General features: G+C 39.8%; 1 protein-coding gene across 8 annotated transcripts in view; it reads left to right on the plus strand.

Moving 5' to 3' along the window:
* Positions 1–13,497, plus strand: part of LOC137291536 (uncharacterized) — a 57,673-nt gene extending 44,176 nt beyond the window's left edge. For 4 of the 8 annotated variants that reach the window (XM_067822905.1, XM_067822906.1, XM_067822907.1 and 1 more), the window contains 2 exons: positions 9,773–10,191; positions 12,387–13,497. In XM_067822905.1, the coding sequence (XP_067679006.1) occupies positions 10,078–10,191; positions 12,387–13,340 (1,068 nt within the window). In that variant the 5' untranslated portion in view covers positions 9,773–10,077 and the 3' untranslated portion in view covers positions 13,341–13,497. Of the gene's footprint in view, positions 1–5,206; positions 6,211–9,772; positions 10,192–12,386 lie in introns of those variants that run through there. The other 4 variants (XM_067822909.1, XM_067822910.1, XM_067822904.1 and 1 more) reach the window with 3 other exon arrangements.
* The last annotated feature ends 6,261 nt before the right edge of the window (positions 13,498–19,758 follow it).

Here is a 19,758-nt window from a genome sequence, read left to right on the forward strand (position 1 = left end):
TTTTTGTGTTCCTCCGATTCATGTCAGTTCGCATAGGTTAGATGTCGTTAATATGACATTCATGTGTTTAGAGTTGTGTATATGTTAAACATGTGTCCGAGTCAATGCAGGCCCTTTGCTAACACAATGGTAGTGACAAGCAGTGGCCTTACATGGTATATCTCGTGAGCAGGGAGCACTCCATGAACCAATCTGCATATGGTTTAAAACACATCACATGTGAGACGTCGTCAGTGTATCAAAGGACAGATAAAAACCTCACAAGCACAGCGTATTCCCAGTGTCAGAGCAAGACCATTATGTTTCAAACACAAAAGAGTTTGGCAGTGAACTACACATTAACTACATGTGTAGGTCTGGTATAAGGGTATATCCAACCAAGATGTATGTACATATCTTTCCCATGTTGTACATAGCCGTCATAGCATGTTATCAGCTGTAATTGATAGACAATTCTCTGTTGATAGCCCTAACGCTAGTGTTGTATTGCCAGAAGACCAGTGTCATTATCAACAGAGTGATTGCATTTAGCGGTGTCTCGCTTCAGTTCCATTCCTCGGTGTTGTGAACAGGGGGTGATATACTGGTAGATATACTGGACAGTGTATACTATTGTTGACTCTGGGGTCGTGGCCTTGTCTGGACACTGTTTACCTGATGTGGGGTCAGTATGCTGTTTTTCGTATATATGTGGTACGTACCAAATATCATATTTGTGATAGACTTATATGTGTATAGATATATGGTCAGAAGGTATGTGACCAAGAAGTCTTTTGACCTGACCTGTGTCATATTTGTTAGCGTCCACTTCAGTGCTTGAAGGCTGGATTAAGCATGCTTTCAGTGTCGCGTTATTTCATGCCCGGTTAGGTTTTCATGCTGCCCGTCAACTCGTATGTGACCTCGATTGGCTGACACTGTGTATTGGTGTTTACTGTAATCAATACCTAGTTATATATATAAAAAAAACCTGTTTGTTCTGTGGGATACATCGTGACGTCAAGTGATGTGGGGGAGGGGGGGAGGAGAAGACGGGGAGGGTAAAGATGTCATCAATGAAATTTTGTAACCTGGAGGTGAAAGTGCCCCCTTGTTTAAAATGTATTTTAGGCGGCGTTGGGAAACAATTATATCAATTGCTCTTCAGCCCACACATTCCATTTTCACTAACAAACTTGTCTTTTTTCGGGAGACTTTAACTATCCCATAACGCCTATTTGGCTTCTGAGCCAAACACCATTGCCCTGTTTGGAAACACTATACTCCCGTTTCACAGTTTAGGCAGAAACAAATGCTCCAGTATGAGGGCGGAATGCAGATACGTATTAGGTATGATGATGATGATGATGATTATGACGGACGACGACGACGATGATGATGATGATGATGATAAACATTTGATTCTGTATACAATGACGAGGACTATTCATCTGTCACTACACAACACAAGAGTGTACCTTAAAGGCCCAATCTGTATGTGTCAGAGGGCGGACAATAATGAATTATTTAGGAACAGTGTATGGCAACAAAATAAACACGTTATGTTAACGGTAACGACGTGTGTTGGTGAGGGATGAACTTGTAGGCATGCCATAACAATATATCATACCACAACGTAACATTATGTCACAATCTTTGACCGTACCTGTCACGTAGATTGCTGTTACTGGGTCTCTCTACAAACCACGTGCATTAGTATATTTCAGCCGGCATCCATTCTGTCTCTTTCTATACGTACCCGTCTCTCGCACCCTCCCGACCTAAGTCCGGTGAGGGTCAAGTCAACATTTACTGTGAGAGGCAGTATTTATAGCATAAATATGTCTTTTGAGAAGCACAATCCATCTCTTCTAAATAGCCTCAGTCAATGATATCTTGAAAGCAATTACTCGAGATAGCGTACTATGCTGTACCAATGCTGTAACAGGGATATGTCAATATTGAATTATCTGTCAGTATCACGGTTCAATTAGTAAAATATATTATTGAAGCAGGATCATGTCAAAGCATGACATACACATTGAGCTATATCGAAATACTTGTGACTAGTTACGTTCCAGTCGTATCTTGGATGGGAGCGGTAACCAGATAACTGCCGCACTGTCATTTAAATCGGGTACTGAGGTTTGAGGAAGGGATGTGTCTCACCGAATTGGGAATATGACTCAATCCTTGCAATGTTAATCTAAGACCTATAATAAATGGTTGGTTAAGAAATTGATACCTCGCATACTTCTTCCTGAACATGTAGAATCATAACGTGTCTAGTATTTAACTGATCTAATCAGTGAGTGAGTGAGTGAGTTTAGTTTTACGTCGCACTAAGCAATATTCCAGCTATATGGCGACGGTCTGTAAATAATCGAGTCTGGACCAGACAATCCAGTGATCAACAACATGAGCATCGATCTGCGCAATGGGGAACCGATGACATGTGTCAACCAAGTCAGCTAGTCTGACCACCCGATCCCGTTAGTCGCCTCTTACGACAAGCATAGTCACCTTTTATGGCAAGCATGTTCTAATCAGTGGACATTGACAAAATACATTCTGGTGGGTGGGACATATATTGACTAGCAAAAGAAACGCAACACTATTTTTGTGTTAATTATTTAAATGGAAGACATAAACACGAACGCTTATGATTTCATTTTTTTAAACGTCCGTTTCTTTTGCTGTTCAGTACATATCATGAAGTGTACGAATACAATGTTCATGCAGTGTCACATACTTTTACACAATTCATAGATGTGTTACTAATTTGGTCCATTCAGATAAAAGCCATTTAATTATCAGGTTTTTTACATTGTCATTGTAAGTCATTTTCACAAAATAAATGATGAACTGAAATATATTTTTGATGATAAGAAGGGGGTGTCAGAGCCCTCTCTCTAAGCGCGGTGAATGTGCTCATATCGCTTTCGGATCACAATATGCAGACGCTGTTGGAGATAGAATTTGGAATGTTGGCTTTAGAACTACTGTTGCAGGGGTCTTGGTTTAATAGCGGGGTTATATATGTGTGTATCTAATAGTATCTTTTTTCATCACGTGTTCTTTTTAGAAGTATACACGAGTGGAGAAATCGTTCAGGATGTATTTTATATGATGCCATGTTTATGTTAAGTCAACTTTCAAATATTAATTTTAAACACAGTTTAAATCTGCATAACTTTTGTCTTTCAAGAGCTGGTTTTATTAATCAATACTGCATTGCATGAAAAGTCATTTTCCCCTATTTCCCATGAAATTAAGTTTTTGACGCCTGGGTGCCATATGACGTATGATTTCAGTCCATTTTCATATGCATCATGTGTTACCGTGTTCTCAATTCGACACTTACTTTGCCTTTCCGTGTGTTTATGGCCGGTGCCACTGTAGCAGGCAATACTCACTGTACTCCTTGACATCTAACATCATATCGCCATGCTGGAGACTCGGGTTCGATTCCACACATGGGTACAATGTGCGAAGTCCATTTCTGATTACCTGTGTGTTATTGATGGAATGTTGCTAAGAGCAACGTAAAATGAAACTCACTCTCTGAAGCTAATATATAACATTTGAAAGTGAGTGATAAATATGCATCGTGTAGTCGAAATCCGACGGTTGATTAATAACGAAGAGATTGTTTTGTCGCTGTCATTCGAGAGTTTTTGAGCACATGATCCATAATCTGTACTTAGAAATGTACTTATATATTATGTGTTGGGTCATTAAAGTACAGTATTATACCAGATTCCCAGTCTGTACGTACACTTGCACCGGTCCACACACTGTGCTCCGGGACTCATGTGAATTAAATGACAATGTCCAGATCAAGCAAAAACAAGCGAAGGTCACAGTTCAGCTATTATGACATTTCAGATAAAGTAGGAAGCTTTAACATGCGGTCATCTCCCATGCTGACCCTCGGTCGTTACCAGACATTGACAGAAAAGTTACAAGGGAAACAGTCTCTTAATCCATTGTAAGTCATGAGACATTCGCAGAGCGACTCGACTTTTAATGGAGACGTTAGTTTAACAGTCTGGGTAAGACTTTTAGTGATCGCATGTAACTTGGGCACAGTGCGTGGATTGGAATTAATTGACTTACATGTTGTTGTTATTTTCTGCTCATTATCACAAACATGTTGTAACGATTTTTAAGTTACCATGACGACCTTGATATGTATATCCACGACGTGACGTGACGGTGACGTAATTCCTTTGGCGGGACATTCGACTGACGGTAGTTTGCGCCGTTAGATTTCACGTCGATAACACCAACGTATTTTAATGAGAACATACGCTCGTTGTCTTCAGTCATAATTCAGAATCTGACTTGAAGACTCTGTTCCAAATAAGGATATTTACCTCGGATCTTTTATAATAATAATCTGTTTTATTGATAATATAAAAAATGTTTTTCATCTTTTCTATTCAACTAAATAATTGCTTCCCTTTCAACAGATGTCAGCTACGTTTTTAGACCTTGTTGCAAGACAGTGATATTTACTAGATTATAACCGTCCTATAAGTAGTGCCTCGAAGGTTAATAGCGCGTGTGGCTAACGCCGACCTTGACCCTATATTAATATTCTTGTCAGTGACCCAATGGGTGTGTTCGGCCAGGACACATGGTGAGCGGATGGCATTTTGAAAAAGATGTTCAATGACATCCTTTCTTGAAAAGAATGAATAAAAAAATAATTACATGCTCCATGCTGAAGGAAATGATATTATAAAGTCAGAACTGAATTGAACTACACAAGCGTAGTGATGAAAATGAGAAAACGAGGGGGGATAACTCTAAGTATCCTAATTCGATAAGAAATGTTAATAACTTGAATACGCGCTCACCATGCCGAGAAACCCTTTTGAAAGAGGTTGTCGTATACTTGGTAGTAATATAAGAACGTAAGTGTCACATTAGTTTGAAAATATGATTGTTGGCGTCATAATACACATTTACACTGTTGAGTAAAAGGACAAAACATTTCGTAGAATGGCGCGTCTCTGCTGGTCTTTACGAGAACAAAAACCACGCTGGTTAAACACTATCTCTTTGCCTGTCATTTTGATATGAAAGTTATTTGTTGCGTCAGTGAGGTCATCCACCCATGACCACTAACATTACACACACAGAGAAAACTGCACAGTAGTAACAATTGCGCCAGAACGCAGAATTCAAACCCCTCCGCCCCACTGACTGCTCTGGAATGTCAGCAATTCCCAACCATAAGATGTCGCATAGTGGCTTTGCGTTCTCGAACACAGACATCCATACAATTAACATGACAATGGGTGATCCTCGCCTTATCAGTGGAGACAAGATTCGCAATACATACACGATAATGCAGACTTTGATAGACTGCGAGCTATGATAGACATTTTGTGGAGGGGAAACTCAACGGACAGTCGTGTATGCGACGTGGTTAGTTACATAACGTTGAATTAACACAAGGAGACGGGAGATTGAGACGCTGGGACAGACGCATGGAGAAAAGAAAACTTTACAAGGATATAAATCTACATGTATACTGAAACGGACATTGGGTGTGGCTTGATAACAGAGCTGTCCTGATTGCCAACCTGAGTTACCTTATGGGCGGTTTTTCCGAATTATCTTAATGGCGAAGGACCGGGTGGCCAAGGCAGTTTCCATCCCGACGTCTGGACTCAATATGTAATTTAAAATGGGTAAGAGCACCCCGGGTACTTGTGGAAGTTTCCAAGCCTTGAATCTGTACCCAGTGGGCCTCATCGTAAGCGGAATGGTGGATTTCAGCAACAGTAAATGGAGCAGAACTGACACCATACGATGATACCTTGTGCCGCTCTCGGTCCCTCTAGTAAGTCGCACCCCGATTTATACACTGTAGTGTGGATAAGGGAAGGCAGTACACAGGCAGCAACGATACGCTGAGACAGCACACAGAGCAACGGCCCGATTTTACCTGGGATTTTTGAATGCAACTTGTGAACGGAGTACCTTCCGAGTGGATTGCATGTGACAGGTGTCTTGTGGTGGATTTAATGTTATGTCAATCACCTGGATATATTATCTTGTTCACTTCATGGATTTATTTGCCGGTTAAGAAATTACGACCGCTGTCATTGGCGACAGGGGGATAGCATGCGGGGTACACAGATTTCATTAACGTTGTCGAGTGGGGATTATACGATTGTTTCAAGTGGATTTTAAATGTGTTCCGTGAAGAATAAGGTATGTTTTCCTTTCTGTGTATATTTTTTGTAAATTTCATGTCAAGAATGCGACAAATGACACATCCTGTCACGTTCTGTTTTTCGAGTGTGCGGTTTTATGATGTAAACTGTGCTGATAGCTGGAGAATTTACATACATTTCCAAGACACTGTTGACGTTGTCAGTATTCTCAAGGAGCACACCTGTCATACATTTTCTATATATTTGATTGACACGTGTTTCCAAGCAGTAGACTCCTGTGTATGTTGTGGTATATCTCACATGATTTCTTAGGTTATAAATAGAACTTGTTTACAAACATGTAACATTAAGTCAGCATTATATTTACATACTTTTGAAAAACAATCCTTAGTGTATATAATTATAGACTCCTTGAACTCAAACCTGTTCATGGAAATTCCCTGGTTATTTGGTAAAGTATTGACATCTGCTAATTTACGCTGGAGTGTTTAAAAACGTCGTTGTGGATCACCCACGCCTCCTTAACAAACACGGTAATAGGAGAATGGTTATCCTCGGTATTCACCATAAACCACGCTGAGTAGTCCGATATGCTGAATACCATTGGGTTTAAAAAAGTAAATATGATTTTCAACTGTTGCCGAATTGACAAATATTTTTTAAAGGGAATCTCACGAAATCAAAATTTGACTTCCAAGTCAAGAAATGATTGCAGAGACGAGTGAGACGAATATAAAGTTGAACTGTACATATCAAAGCAATGGGCATGATTCAGATCTGACAGTTTGGCACGTGAGCGGTTTTCCACGTGCTGTGTATTAAGGCGACCCAAGCGTTCACACGTTGCTTAAAGAGTTGATTTGAGATCAATCAGCTGATTGATTGTCTTGGCATTGTTCATTAAGTGTCCCCAGATTCCCGTCACTTGACATTGTGTTGTTTTAGTAAGGGTATTAGTAATGAGGCGGATCGTCACCTCATTAGTGCTGTTTGTTACTAGCTAAGTCTTTACATCAAGAAGGATACATATACTCGGCTCGATTATGGAAGTGCAAAGTTTGTCAAGATCTGTTCCCCAGTGCTGTCTGCAGGTTAGTTGTTTTGTCTGTACTTTCGCTCATGCATACTGTTTGAACACAGACCAAGTTGAGTCACATCATATGTGAATTTTAAGCAGATTGCAAAACCTTCTAAGTTCACGGATGCCTTGAATGATACACGCATGATACAGTTTGTACCTACCACCGAATCAACAGAATGACCTTGGGGCGAAATATATCTTTAATCCCTGCTGACATATGAACACGGAACAGAGAAATGCCATGAACATAGTAAATTTGTTGTAAGCATAAACGCTGGGGATATAGAGGACTTCATTTCACAATCATGAACACATATCCATTGTGGCTGATGATTATGATAAGACGCTTCATTCTAGAGCTCTGTTCTACCCTCCGTTACGCAGCGCACGAGATCGGCGATCGCACTGCGCTGGGTCGCCTCTGAAATACCTGCCCCTTTAAATCTGACGAAGCGACTTTGTGGAGGTGTCTATTTTCGCTTTAAAACTGCTTGTACTTTGGGATGAATCGTAGACGACACGGGTCTCTTTTCGTCGAGGATAGTTGTCTTGCAACGCTTATTGTCGATCATTATGTTGAATTAATTAATGATGGCGGGTATTTAGATGTAGTGGTAGTGATAAGGGCAGGCATGGGGGTGGGTCGAGGAGGTGCTTGCTAAATTGTCATAGCATGCTGACAAGATAGGGTTGTACATGCTACTTATTGTTTTCCATATCCTAGCTTTTAAAATGTCATTTTGGGTTGCATATTTAGGTTATTTTTTCATTAAATCACTGCGGATACGTAAAAATTGAAATTGTTACTATCAACCGCCTAATCTATTAATACATTTGATACTGCATGGTATATTGACATTAATATTCCAAACGGTTTCTTAACTAGTGTGTATGAATATTACATATTTGTCCAAATATTGATTTGTTCTGCAAGAATTATACACTATGTATGTCAAGTTGGTCAGCATCAGTCAACATGTATACTGTGATAAACATGTATGTACGTTGACTATATAAGTCAATGATTATCTAAGAGCACAATATAATTACAGTTAATGAGAATAATGAAATCTGATCATTTAAAGCACAAAATGCGCAGCTCAGAAGTAGGTTGTACAACCGACAAACATAACCAACTAAGAGTTAGGGAAGCGCCGTAAAAGCGTTATTTATAGCCCAGCACTGACACACTACTCGATTCATTCGTCCTGTAGGAGAACTTGTTCAGTCATTTGTTCTGTTTGTCTTCATAGTAAGATTAGCAGAAACTACCATTGTTTATAGTGGGTTTCCCAACCCATTCATTCACTTTCAGAAACCGTGTCAGGTTTTCCCCAAGACGTATCGAGACATAAACATTCGCTGTTTCACAAATGAAATAACCGAATGAACAATGATTAATTGGATTAAGGTTTCATATTCTCATTGAATGTCCGTGTTAGACCAGTTCTAAAGTCAGAGCGACATTTTACATCATATTTCAGTATTCATAATTTCATATCAATCACAACGTACGTGTATCGTATTACTTATTGTGAGTAATGCGCCCCATATAGCAATATTATCGACAACATACAAATGTACCAAAGTAAAAGAATATTTCAATCATTCATCGATATTTCGCAATCGATTCCCGCCAGTCACACAACTTCACGGGTATAAACTCCGTTGTTATGTTTTTCCGACCCTGTCCCGATTTTACCATTTCAGTAAAGGTCGGTCACAATACAGTAATTTGCTTTCCAGAGTGAAGTGATTGATTGTAATTACAATATCAATATGTTTGTTAAATCATTCCCTACTGAGGAGGTTGATCTAACGAATTATTAAAGCCACTGTGTTACTTCGTCGTAGACTAAGATTTCTTCGATTGCTGTCGTTTTAATCTGTAAGTTGTGTCACTTATACTGAACTGCATTCAACTCTCAGCTCCAAATCCTTTGCCTGATAGTGGTATTTGTCGATCAGTTATCAATTGCTTTCATAAATAGGATCAAACCGTTTGCTCTTATTACGAACCGAGTTATTTATGTTTCGAAGTGGCTGATGAAATTTCAAGGGTGCCTATATCTGAGAACAGGCCCTGATAATGTTCAGTTATATTCATATGATAGGGTTTAACTACCATTTCCACTTCTCTACCCCTTCTCTTTCAGCACCACGACTGATAATAATTCGGGTTTAGAAATCCGACCAGTAATGTACTTCGTTAAGGTGTAGTCTGCATCATTTACAGTCAAATCCATGACCAGCGGTGCACAGTGGTCCAATAGCGTTCTGCGGTTGTCCGAACATTTCAATTTAACACATTCCAGAAGCTGGGCGAAATCGCCACCCCGTCTATACACAATAAGTTGATTTGGACATGAAGTAAATTAATTTACTCCACAGTGTCTAGCTGTCTTAGTTCAGTACTGGGATCAGAAAATTTCGACCGCGTATTGGTTACATTAACACGGCAATGAACATACGCAACACTCCCACACGTCAAAACTGATGGAATCTATTCCTTTTCCAGTGATCGGGGCACTGCCATACTTCACCACGAGCACGTGAGTGCAGAGTTGTGAAGCTCCTGTACTGGACACAACGTTCATCGCCGTTGGCACCAATCAAGAATCTTCTCAATCTGAAACACCAGGACTCTCTACTTGTTGTCCGAGGCAAACTTTCAGACAATCAGCAAGTGTGACATTCTAGGGAACTTTCTGACTTCTAACTGTTACCATGTTTTTTCCCTGATCGTGATTCGGGAATGGATTTTGCCGACACTGATGCTAGAAAACCACCTCACGAAACACCTTGTGTGTCTTCCTAACTGTCATGAGACGAAGCCCTGAGCCCACCTTCATTGGTTTACTGTCTCACATAATTCCTTCTACAATTCCTCATGCCCAGTCTGCAAGGAAAGGCAACAGACCGCACGTTTCAAATCAGGTTTGTAAGTTTTCGTCATTGAGATTAGTGACATGAAGACTTTCAACTTGTGTCTGATTTTATCACTGAAAGACTGAAAAACGTATATTTCTGTGTCGTTTTCCAACAATATCCCGAAGCAAGCAAAACGCTATCGCCATGTCTTTTTAACAGTAAAGTCACTTTTGTTAATGCGATACCTGTATGTGTATGATTAAAACAATAAATAACACACTGACAAAAGGCAAATGAACTCGGTACATTAGTGCTTGTCATTAATTGCAGGTGATTCCTTACATGAACGTTCAGTTAATCATGAATTAACAAAATTCTTTACTATGTATATAATCGCAGTCATTTAAGACGCAACTGATCTTTTCTAAAGAAAGGTGTTCATATATAAACTCTTTCTATCAATGTCCACGCGAATAAATCTGTAGTTTAGTTTCTATCATGACGTTATTCACCCTCACTAAATCATAAATCAAGAATGCTTTGTATTTAATTTTGGCCCAAATCTACCTCTGCATCAAACTGCCGTCAGTTGAATTCATGTGAACACAAAAATGCTTGAGAATGAATAGGAAGAAAGAATTCCTGAGAACTTGAAGTGTCCAAAAGTTTCTAGACGTACAGAGAACCTTCCCTCCCCCAGCCCAACAAGTGGTCAGCATCGCCACAGTGAAGTCCGATCAATAACGCTCGGGATATTTTTAGATATATCGTCAAACGTGTATAGTTTTGCTGTGCTCAGCAATCTGAGGCTGGCAGTATCAAAAGCCTCGACTGGGACTTGAAAATTATAAACACTGAGACTTTGAAAAAAAGTTTTGTTGTATGTACGTCATTGTGGATTATGATAACCTTAGAATGGTCATATGCCTGGTGTTCAAAATGAGAGGATACTTTGGGAGGGCTGTTCACTTGTCTTAATATTGACTAGAAAGACTTTCTGTGACCGTTGTGTTAACTATGATCACATGGGTAGGTACGTGTTTCTGTTTTAGAGATCACAACGTCACCCTGAAATATTTTGTGAACACTTCAGGCTTCGAACCTCGGTCGTATTTTGTGATATGTCGCCAACGCTTTCCACGAACTAATGTGTTTAATGAAGTTTTATATGTGTACGTTGCTAAGGTAACTTTTCATGACTACATTAAAGGTATGTTTGCAATGTTTGCTTACCTATGGTCAAGACTAATTGGGAATGAACATACAAACCGGTAAGTTAGAAACCCAAGGCTTTTTGTTCAGTGCATCGATTTCGTCCGGCTCATAAAGACTCGACGTCAGAGAGAGTTTTTTGGACTGGATTATTATCCAAAACCAGAGTGTTTGCAGCAGTCCAATGTATTTAGCGAAATGGGTAGAATACGTGTAGACATTTTAATCGACTTTATCTCGGAAGTGAATACGGATATATCATAACACAGCTGGCTGATGACATTTTGGATCACGGAAGTGCCAAGAACGGTCAAGCCAAAATGTAACCCCTTGATATCATTTTGCAGAAACGGTTCGTAGGGACAAATAGCTAACTACAAAGTAACAGCTGAAACAGTCACTGTTTGTTCCAACTGATTTCAGTGATTAGGATGAAAGTTTGAACATGTGGTGACATAAGTTATCGCCCCTGATAGATATACTTCGAGGTTGTGTTCCATGAGCAGTTACTTGCCTACCGAGACAAACATCCGCATTAAAGAACAGTGTTAATATTTGATACAGGTTGGCTACGATCATTCAAAATAACTTGGAGGATGTGGAGGCTTGGTAGGGGATCTAATATGTACAAGGAAACTCATCCACTGGTAGGCGTCTGAGGTGTAGCTGACAAAGCGTTTGGACCACACCCACAGACTAAGGTCTACATAAATATATGTTTCGTTCGATTAATGCAGAATGTGAACACGAAGGATATGGAAAAGGTTTTTCTAACTCAGGTCCAGTACATATTATTTCGAAGGCTGTTTGCTTACTCCATGAATATATGTCCCTATGTCTTTAGTGTTTTCCCTTTTCAGATCTAAGAAGTCGTGCGAATGTTTGGTTCACAAATACCACGTATATGCCAGTTGTTATGTGATGTTATTTCTACCTTCTATTTTTCAGAATTTGTTGTTGCAATGGTTTCTGTATTACCTGTGTATACTATACTATTATATCGATGACGTATTGTGATATGGCCTTGACATTCTGTTTTTCTGTTCCAGGTTCGTCTTCCAGTAAAGAAGCGTCTTCTTTGTGCCATCGTGTTTCTTTTTCTCCTTGTGAGTTCGTGTGTTGCATACCCAAATCCTAGAATAGAAGCCCCTAAAGGGAAAACGCCCGGAGCTATGTACTATAGGACACCTTATTGCAGACCTTTAACAGATGAACAACTGCAGAAAAGAATGGGCTCATCGTTTGATGGCTCGAGGATGGGCTCCGATTTAGAGTCTTTAAGACTTGCCAATAGTGCTGACAAAGTCCGGGAGGATGGTTATAGTGATGAAGAGGACTTAGATGAATTTCAAGGAGACGATCCATCTGCTGATATTGACGATGATGTGATTTACGGTGAGAATGAAGACGTTGACAAAGAGGATGAATATATTGAAAATAAACATGAGGATGCTAAGGAAGCCAGGTATGAAGACAAAGCACAAGTGTTCAATTACATGAGACGCAAGAGAGGTGTATCGGACGATGAATTGCCACATCGAAGTCCCCACTTGACAAAAAGGGGTTCGCTTAGCGATTTTGGTACACTTCATCTGAAACTAGCGCTTAGTGGTCGTAGAAACAAAGGACATAGATCTCATGACACTAGGAGCAGAAAGCAATTGAAGAAAGAACTCCGTGATAAAGTGAAAAAAACAAACAAAGACCCTCCATGGGAATGCAAAATGGAACCAGAATATAAAAGGATGAAGGAAGGAATCTTCCCTCCTTACGTCACCGACGCAAAGTGTGTCACGGACAAGTGCTTTTTTAGAATCTATAACTGTGTCCCTAAAAAATACAAGATTCGTTTATTGATGAGGGACCCGGACAGATGCAACCCTTTACCTCTTACAGGGACAACAAACACCACTTACGAGGAGAAGTGGTACTTCACATACCAGTTTGTAACTGTTGCGTGTAATTGTGAAAGAAGGAAAGCAAAGAAGCGGAAGCGACAATAGTGCATTATTAGTTCCACAGTCTTATCTCCAGTCGACAAACCCAACGTCATGGCTGCTGGGTGCTTGAGTTGAAAAACTGTTCTTTTTTGAGATAATATAATTCAGCTACCCGTTGTAAATCTTATTTATACAATACATAAAATCGTTTCAAATTGTTTTTCCTGAATGTTTTCTTTCTTTGACATTGTATCGGAGAGATGCGACCAAATAAGTTAGGATCTCATGCATATGATATGAGATGTTGATTATTAGCTATAACTAAACACAGCTTGGGCGGTGGGGATATCTTAGTGGTTAAAGCATTCGCTCGTGATACCGAACATGGGTTCGATTCCCCACATGGGCACAATGTGTGAAAAACATTTTGGTGTCCACCGCCGTGATTTTGCTGGAATAAAGTTGAGAGCTGGGGTAAAACTAAACCCAGTAACTCTCCAAAGACGACTACAAATATGTTAACTCTTTTTCCGGATTGTTAAGGCGAACGCAATGATTCTTTGTTAAGGATTGATTTTGAAATAGCAGTTCTTCTGAGTGGCAATGTTTCTGTTCTGAAACTTTATAACCTACACTGTTGAATGATACCGTGTGTCCGAGCACTTTTCTAGGTATATTTATTCTGAGAAAATAAAGAGCATAAATATTGTGCATGGAGGGTCCCTACCAACAATAATCATTCCGAACAACCCTACTCCTAGCCTAGCATCACGAGACAGTGCGTGAAGTTGCGTGATTAGATGCAACGATAGAGAATGTATTGGTCTGCAGGTGCTCTCAACGTCATTGTCGAAGTGAAATTCGATTTGTGATCTAAGCATGGATTCAAAATCTGTTCTTATGATATATACACAGGTGCGTGGGCACACAGGTGATAACAGCCGTCAGATGAGAAGTATGTATTGAAATAACGAGCGTTCGACAGTGGTAATGGTAGTGCCATATATTGGTTTGCGTATTTGTTCTAATGATATCACGTGTGTTTGTATGGGGGTGTTAATACTCGAGCCATATCGGATGTACGTATCTAATATCAGGTATAGTGTTACACGGTCAATGGGACGTTCCACTATGAGGTACGCCTGCCTGTTCCTGAGATACACACATAGATTAACATAGATTAATAAATGGGGCCAAAGGGCATTCCAATCGCCTTTGGTACCGCAGTTTGTTCTGAAGATCCCGGGTCGCGTAGGATAGTTATGTATGCATCAGCAAAAGGAATGCAACTCTTTTAGCAATGGTTTTGTCAAGTTTTTAAACAGAAAACACATACACGAGATCTCATTTTTTTTTCGAAAATTGCATTTCTTTTGCTCTTCAGTATATTTGGGTTCCGAATCACGATTCGAACTGATGATGGTTCTAAATTTGGCAGTATCATACCCTAGCTCACGAGCTTTATCAAACCGGTATCCATATAGGACACGCATCATTAATGACTTATGTCACACATGAAGCTGTCATGTGACAATATCACACAATACCGTTCACAGCTGTGTTGAACCACGTTACTCACTCAGTACATTCATTGGCACTGGCTGCATGTGCTTTCTTTGTGTAATTTCATTCGTCGTTCTGTCTTTATGCTATTTACCTATGTGAAAAAGAGAGTTTAGATTTCACTCACCCATGTTCATTTGCAGTTGATCCGCGTTAGCAAGGGGATTCGAACTGTTAAAAATGAATGTATCACCGTATTATATTATTTAGCTTTGGCATATGATTTACCATGACGCAAGGCATAAGAGCGAGGGGGTAAATGTAACCGTGTTGTATATGTTTAGTAATGTGGAATGATGTTCTAGGACGCATTCATTGAAAAAGACTTTAAAAGAGGGCACTTAATGTTACCTTGCCTTGCGCTCGTCATCACGGGAAAGCACAAGAACTGGTATTTCATGTCCAATTGGAGTAAACCAGGACTTCAAGTTAGGCTGAACTGCAAAACTAGCGTACGTCTCGACGACTAAATGTAGTCACGCACACGAACGTACACTTGGCTATTTAATTGTACTATAAACCTGTAACATTGAATTCCATTTGATCTCATCTCAACTGATACATTGTGTTTGCGTGTTCAATGACGTCACACAAAGCAATGTTCAGCTTGTGTGACCTCGGTCTGTAAACTATCGTGTCTGGACCACACAATCCCTTGAGTGACAGCATGAGCATCAATCTATGTGATTGGAATACGCTGCAACCAAGTTAGCGCGCGAAACCACCCGACCCCGTTAGTCGCTATGAAGACAAGTCTGTAGGAATGTAGGAATATGTAATGTCTACAGCAATGTATACTCTGCGGGCAAATATCAAAATAACAGACACATTAATTCTGACAAAAATATTTTTGGAAACAATCTAATTGTACTACAGGAACTGACTGTGAGCATGTTTGCATTTTTTAGAAGAACCTTATGAACGTGTCTTAAGTCTTACTGAAAATGGGCGGTAAGGTAGCGAAGTAGTTGCAGCGTCTGCTCATGATTTCGACGGGTTGGGTTCGATTCTCCACGTCTGACTATTTCCTAAAACCGCACAGGGGTCAAACGTTTATCAGTCGCATTTGTGGGAAGGACACATTTTAGAAAGGGAACTGAAATGTAGTATTGTCGTGGGGTCGTCATTGATAAAAACAGATATGATATTAAGGAAGTACACTAAACACCAAAAGACACGCTTCCCGCCTATCTTCATGAGATATGTAAGAAGTTATCAGTTTACAAGAAAGCTTAACAGCACAGCGTTTTAGTGATCACATGATTCCATGTTGTTTGGCTGTAAAATGTAGCAGAAAGTTTCATTCTCATTAGAACACAGTTTAACAAATTCTTTAAGGAAAGGGTTAACGTTTCATTGGCGTTTAGTGTAGCTCTTAAACGTAGATCAGTCTTAATTGGTTCAGCTTTGTTTCATTTACAAAGGGCTTCTCTCTTCGTGCAGGACTAGGAGGGGGCGTATGCTTTAGACGATACAGTCGGTTGATACAGTCAGTTGATACAGTCAGTTGATACAGTCAGTTGATACAAAAGGTATGAACGTGAATCATATGAGGTGATCGGATACACCTACGCACACGTTCTTGGCATTGTAACATTAGCCGATGATGAAATCGAAATTTCAACCATACGGTCTTCGAATGAAAATTTACGTTTTGAATCTCGTTAATTAAGTATCTAATAATTAACCAAATTCGTAAAGGGGCGTGTATCGAGACAAGCATTAGAGTAACTTTTGTTTCACGCCGCTCTTGCGTATATTAACGTGTATTAAAACATGTTAGCTTAAATGTGAGAACAGGTCCCGGTCAATGCAAGAGGCTAACGTCTACTTTGGTAAAATCTAGGAGCTCAGTTTATGAACGTCTTGATGTTACAAGTATGCACGTTGCCACAAGGTGGGGACACAGCTGACTGCGTTAGGGAATCTAGTTTCCAGTTAGTTTTGATATTAAAACACATGATGTCAACAGATCTTGGCTAACGTTTTAACAACAAACGCAAGTGGAACTTCAGAAACCTTAAATTAAACTGTTGCACAATCAATACTTTTTCATATTTGCGTGACATTCTGCACCTTGATTCCTGTACCGTCTCCCTACTAACAAACACAGTCGGTCGGGAAACTGGTGTTGGTATCTTCGTAAGTCTATGGGTTTCTATCTTCGCTTCATAATTCACTCCATCTATCATAACCATATATGAATTTTCTTGGATCAAAGCACTGACAATATCGTAACCGCGGTCGTCCATCCGGACACGGTGGCCAACATGTGACGCCATATTTGCTTACGCTGTTAAATTAGTCCCTAAAATTTGGATATCACCTCTCCAATTTGCATCGATATCCTTATTGGACCCCGACCGAAAGTATTCCTTGGCTTTATCCTGCCGAACACTATCCATTGTATGATAAAGTGTGATATTATATATGTATCTTTGTGGCAGGTGATTACTGATTTGGGTTTAGTGCCTTCAACACTAATAAGTCTACTTGGGGAAAATAATAGGAAAAAAGTTATTTGAAAAGGTATATAAATAATATTAACTAAACATGTAGCAAAGCGCTTTACGTGAAATTTGATGTCACATATCACACATACTACTCCAACATATCTGGGATACAGGGACATGATCATAGGGCTTCATGTGCAACCTTTATTTCAAGGACAGTGACGTAAGTTCACATCCCGTCCACATGTCGCTCTGGTAATGGCACATTTCCCGAGATAGCAGAACCAACTGGTCAACTGTTTCTCCGGACCTGTCCCTTTGGATGAAATGGAGCGACATTTACGTCAAGTCTAGAATCAGCCATTAACGTTAGCTGAATTTTGGACAAGCATTACAACATTCTTCGAGCGTTTGTCTATGTTTCGTCGTCATTGTCAAACCTGCATCAAAGTCATGGGGGGACACACACGATGCTACATTTCTGAACTAACTTTTGACGCCGAATCTCTTCTTCAATTCTTCTTCTTCTTGCTTTAAAGCATAAGGATTTCGATATTTTCCTGTCAACAGTTAAAGAGTGGTGAAGAAGAAGTCGTATCATCTTTCCGCATTTCTTTTTTCACAAATCGCATAACATCAAATAATGAACACTTATTCTATTCCAGTAGTACATATGTCTCCCGCTGTTGGAAGAAACCTTGATTCAAGCGGATCCTGAAACGGATAATGGTTTCTGGAATCGTCGAACTGAATTGAGGTATAATAGACTTATTCCAATGTTTATCGTGGCGGAGGTGAAATTGTGTTTGACGTCGGATCAAGACATATACCCTCATATACTCACATGTGTGGGCATGCGTGTATGAGTGTGTGTTAGGGTATGTGTGAATGTGTATGAACGTGTGCCCATGTGCGTGTTTGTTTCAGTCCGTACAAATGCCTGTTTGGAGTGCAAGCTCGCGGAGACTCCTTACCACAGTTGTATCATCAATACTCCATTTAGACACCGTAGACCTACGACAAGTCCTTGAGTTACCCCTCTAATGACAAGCGTCACGAAGGGTAAGAGCCTCAGCAATCTTTTTTTCTTTTGGACGGGTATCGAACCTGTGCCCTTCAGCTCTACTCGCATACTCTCACATGTCACAAAAACATAGGAAGACAAACAAGCAGCTTACAGAGGTGCAGATTAAAGTGAAGTATCTCACGCGTATTCCAGCTACATAAGAGTTTCTTAAACAGAAAACCCAAAGATTGATATTACGGCCAAACAACCAAATCTGACCAAATTCATGCAGGCATGTCGGGAATCTACTGAAATCCAGAAAACTAAGCCATCTAAAGCTGCGTTAGATTTATCTAGAGTGAGTCCTGTAGATACCGACGGAGGCGTGTGTAAACTATACACAGTGACTTGAGAAGCCGTATCTTCCTGAATATTGGTTAAAATTGTACATCGCCTTTTAAACCAAGGTGCATCCTTTCATACATCATCGGTTTCATTAAGATATATATCAGGCATATCTCTTTAAGACAACCGTGTAAACTGACGTGTTGCTGTACATATATAGCCCGATGGCACATAATAGGTACTTGACATGTCGCTTCATGTACATCTATAGTTATGTGACACGTAATCCCACACGTCGTTTCCTGCACATCTTTTGCTCTGTGAGACATATTTTATATCTCACGTATCGATTCCTATACACATAAGCCTGCAACACATATTTATTATCTCACATGTAGTTTCCTGTAGATCTAGAGCTCTAGAGATTTGTGAGACATATACTACCCATAAAAAAATTATACATAGCACTCATTATATGTTATAGATGTGGTTACATCGAAAATTTCTCCACTAATGCGGGGAACCAACTGCAAACTTCATGCAGATGATAAGCACTAGGATCCTGCACCAAATTGCTGTAAGCATGTGCAAATATCGTGCATGTGAACAGCTGCATTTAGGTGTAAAGTTTTGTTAAGAGTTCCCCAATTGTCATCTTTTATTGAACTCATGACAATAATCTTTTAGTTTTCAAAGTTACGAATATGTCTAAAATTTACATCTGTTCATGTGTAAACAGTACCTCTAAACAGTAAGAAATATTTTTGAAAAGCTAATTTAGAAAGGTTGACGGGCGAAAGCTTCTACATTTACAATAGTCATTCTAAACTTTTGATGGGTACATCTACAGCTCTGTGCGGTCATCCACGTCTCATTTTCTGTACATCTACAGCTCTGTGCGGTCATCCACGTCTCGTTTTCTGTACATCTACAGCTCTGTGCGGTCACCCACGTCTCATTTCCTGTACATATATAGCTCTGATAGACATAATTGGTAACTGACATGTCGTTCCTTGCTCATTGTACCTCTATGGTCTCACGTATTTAGTATCTTACAAGTCGTTTCCTGTACATCTAAAGCTTCGTGAGACATCTGCAGTATTTGACAGGTCGT

Source organism: Haliotis asinina, chromosome 7 (assembly GCF_037392515.1).
Source record: "Haliotis asinina isolate JCU_RB_2024 chromosome 7, JCU_Hal_asi_v2, whole genome shotgun sequence".
In the NCBI taxonomy this organism is placed as follows: domain Eukaryota; kingdom Metazoa; phylum Mollusca; class Gastropoda; order Lepetellida; family Haliotidae; genus Haliotis; species Haliotis asinina.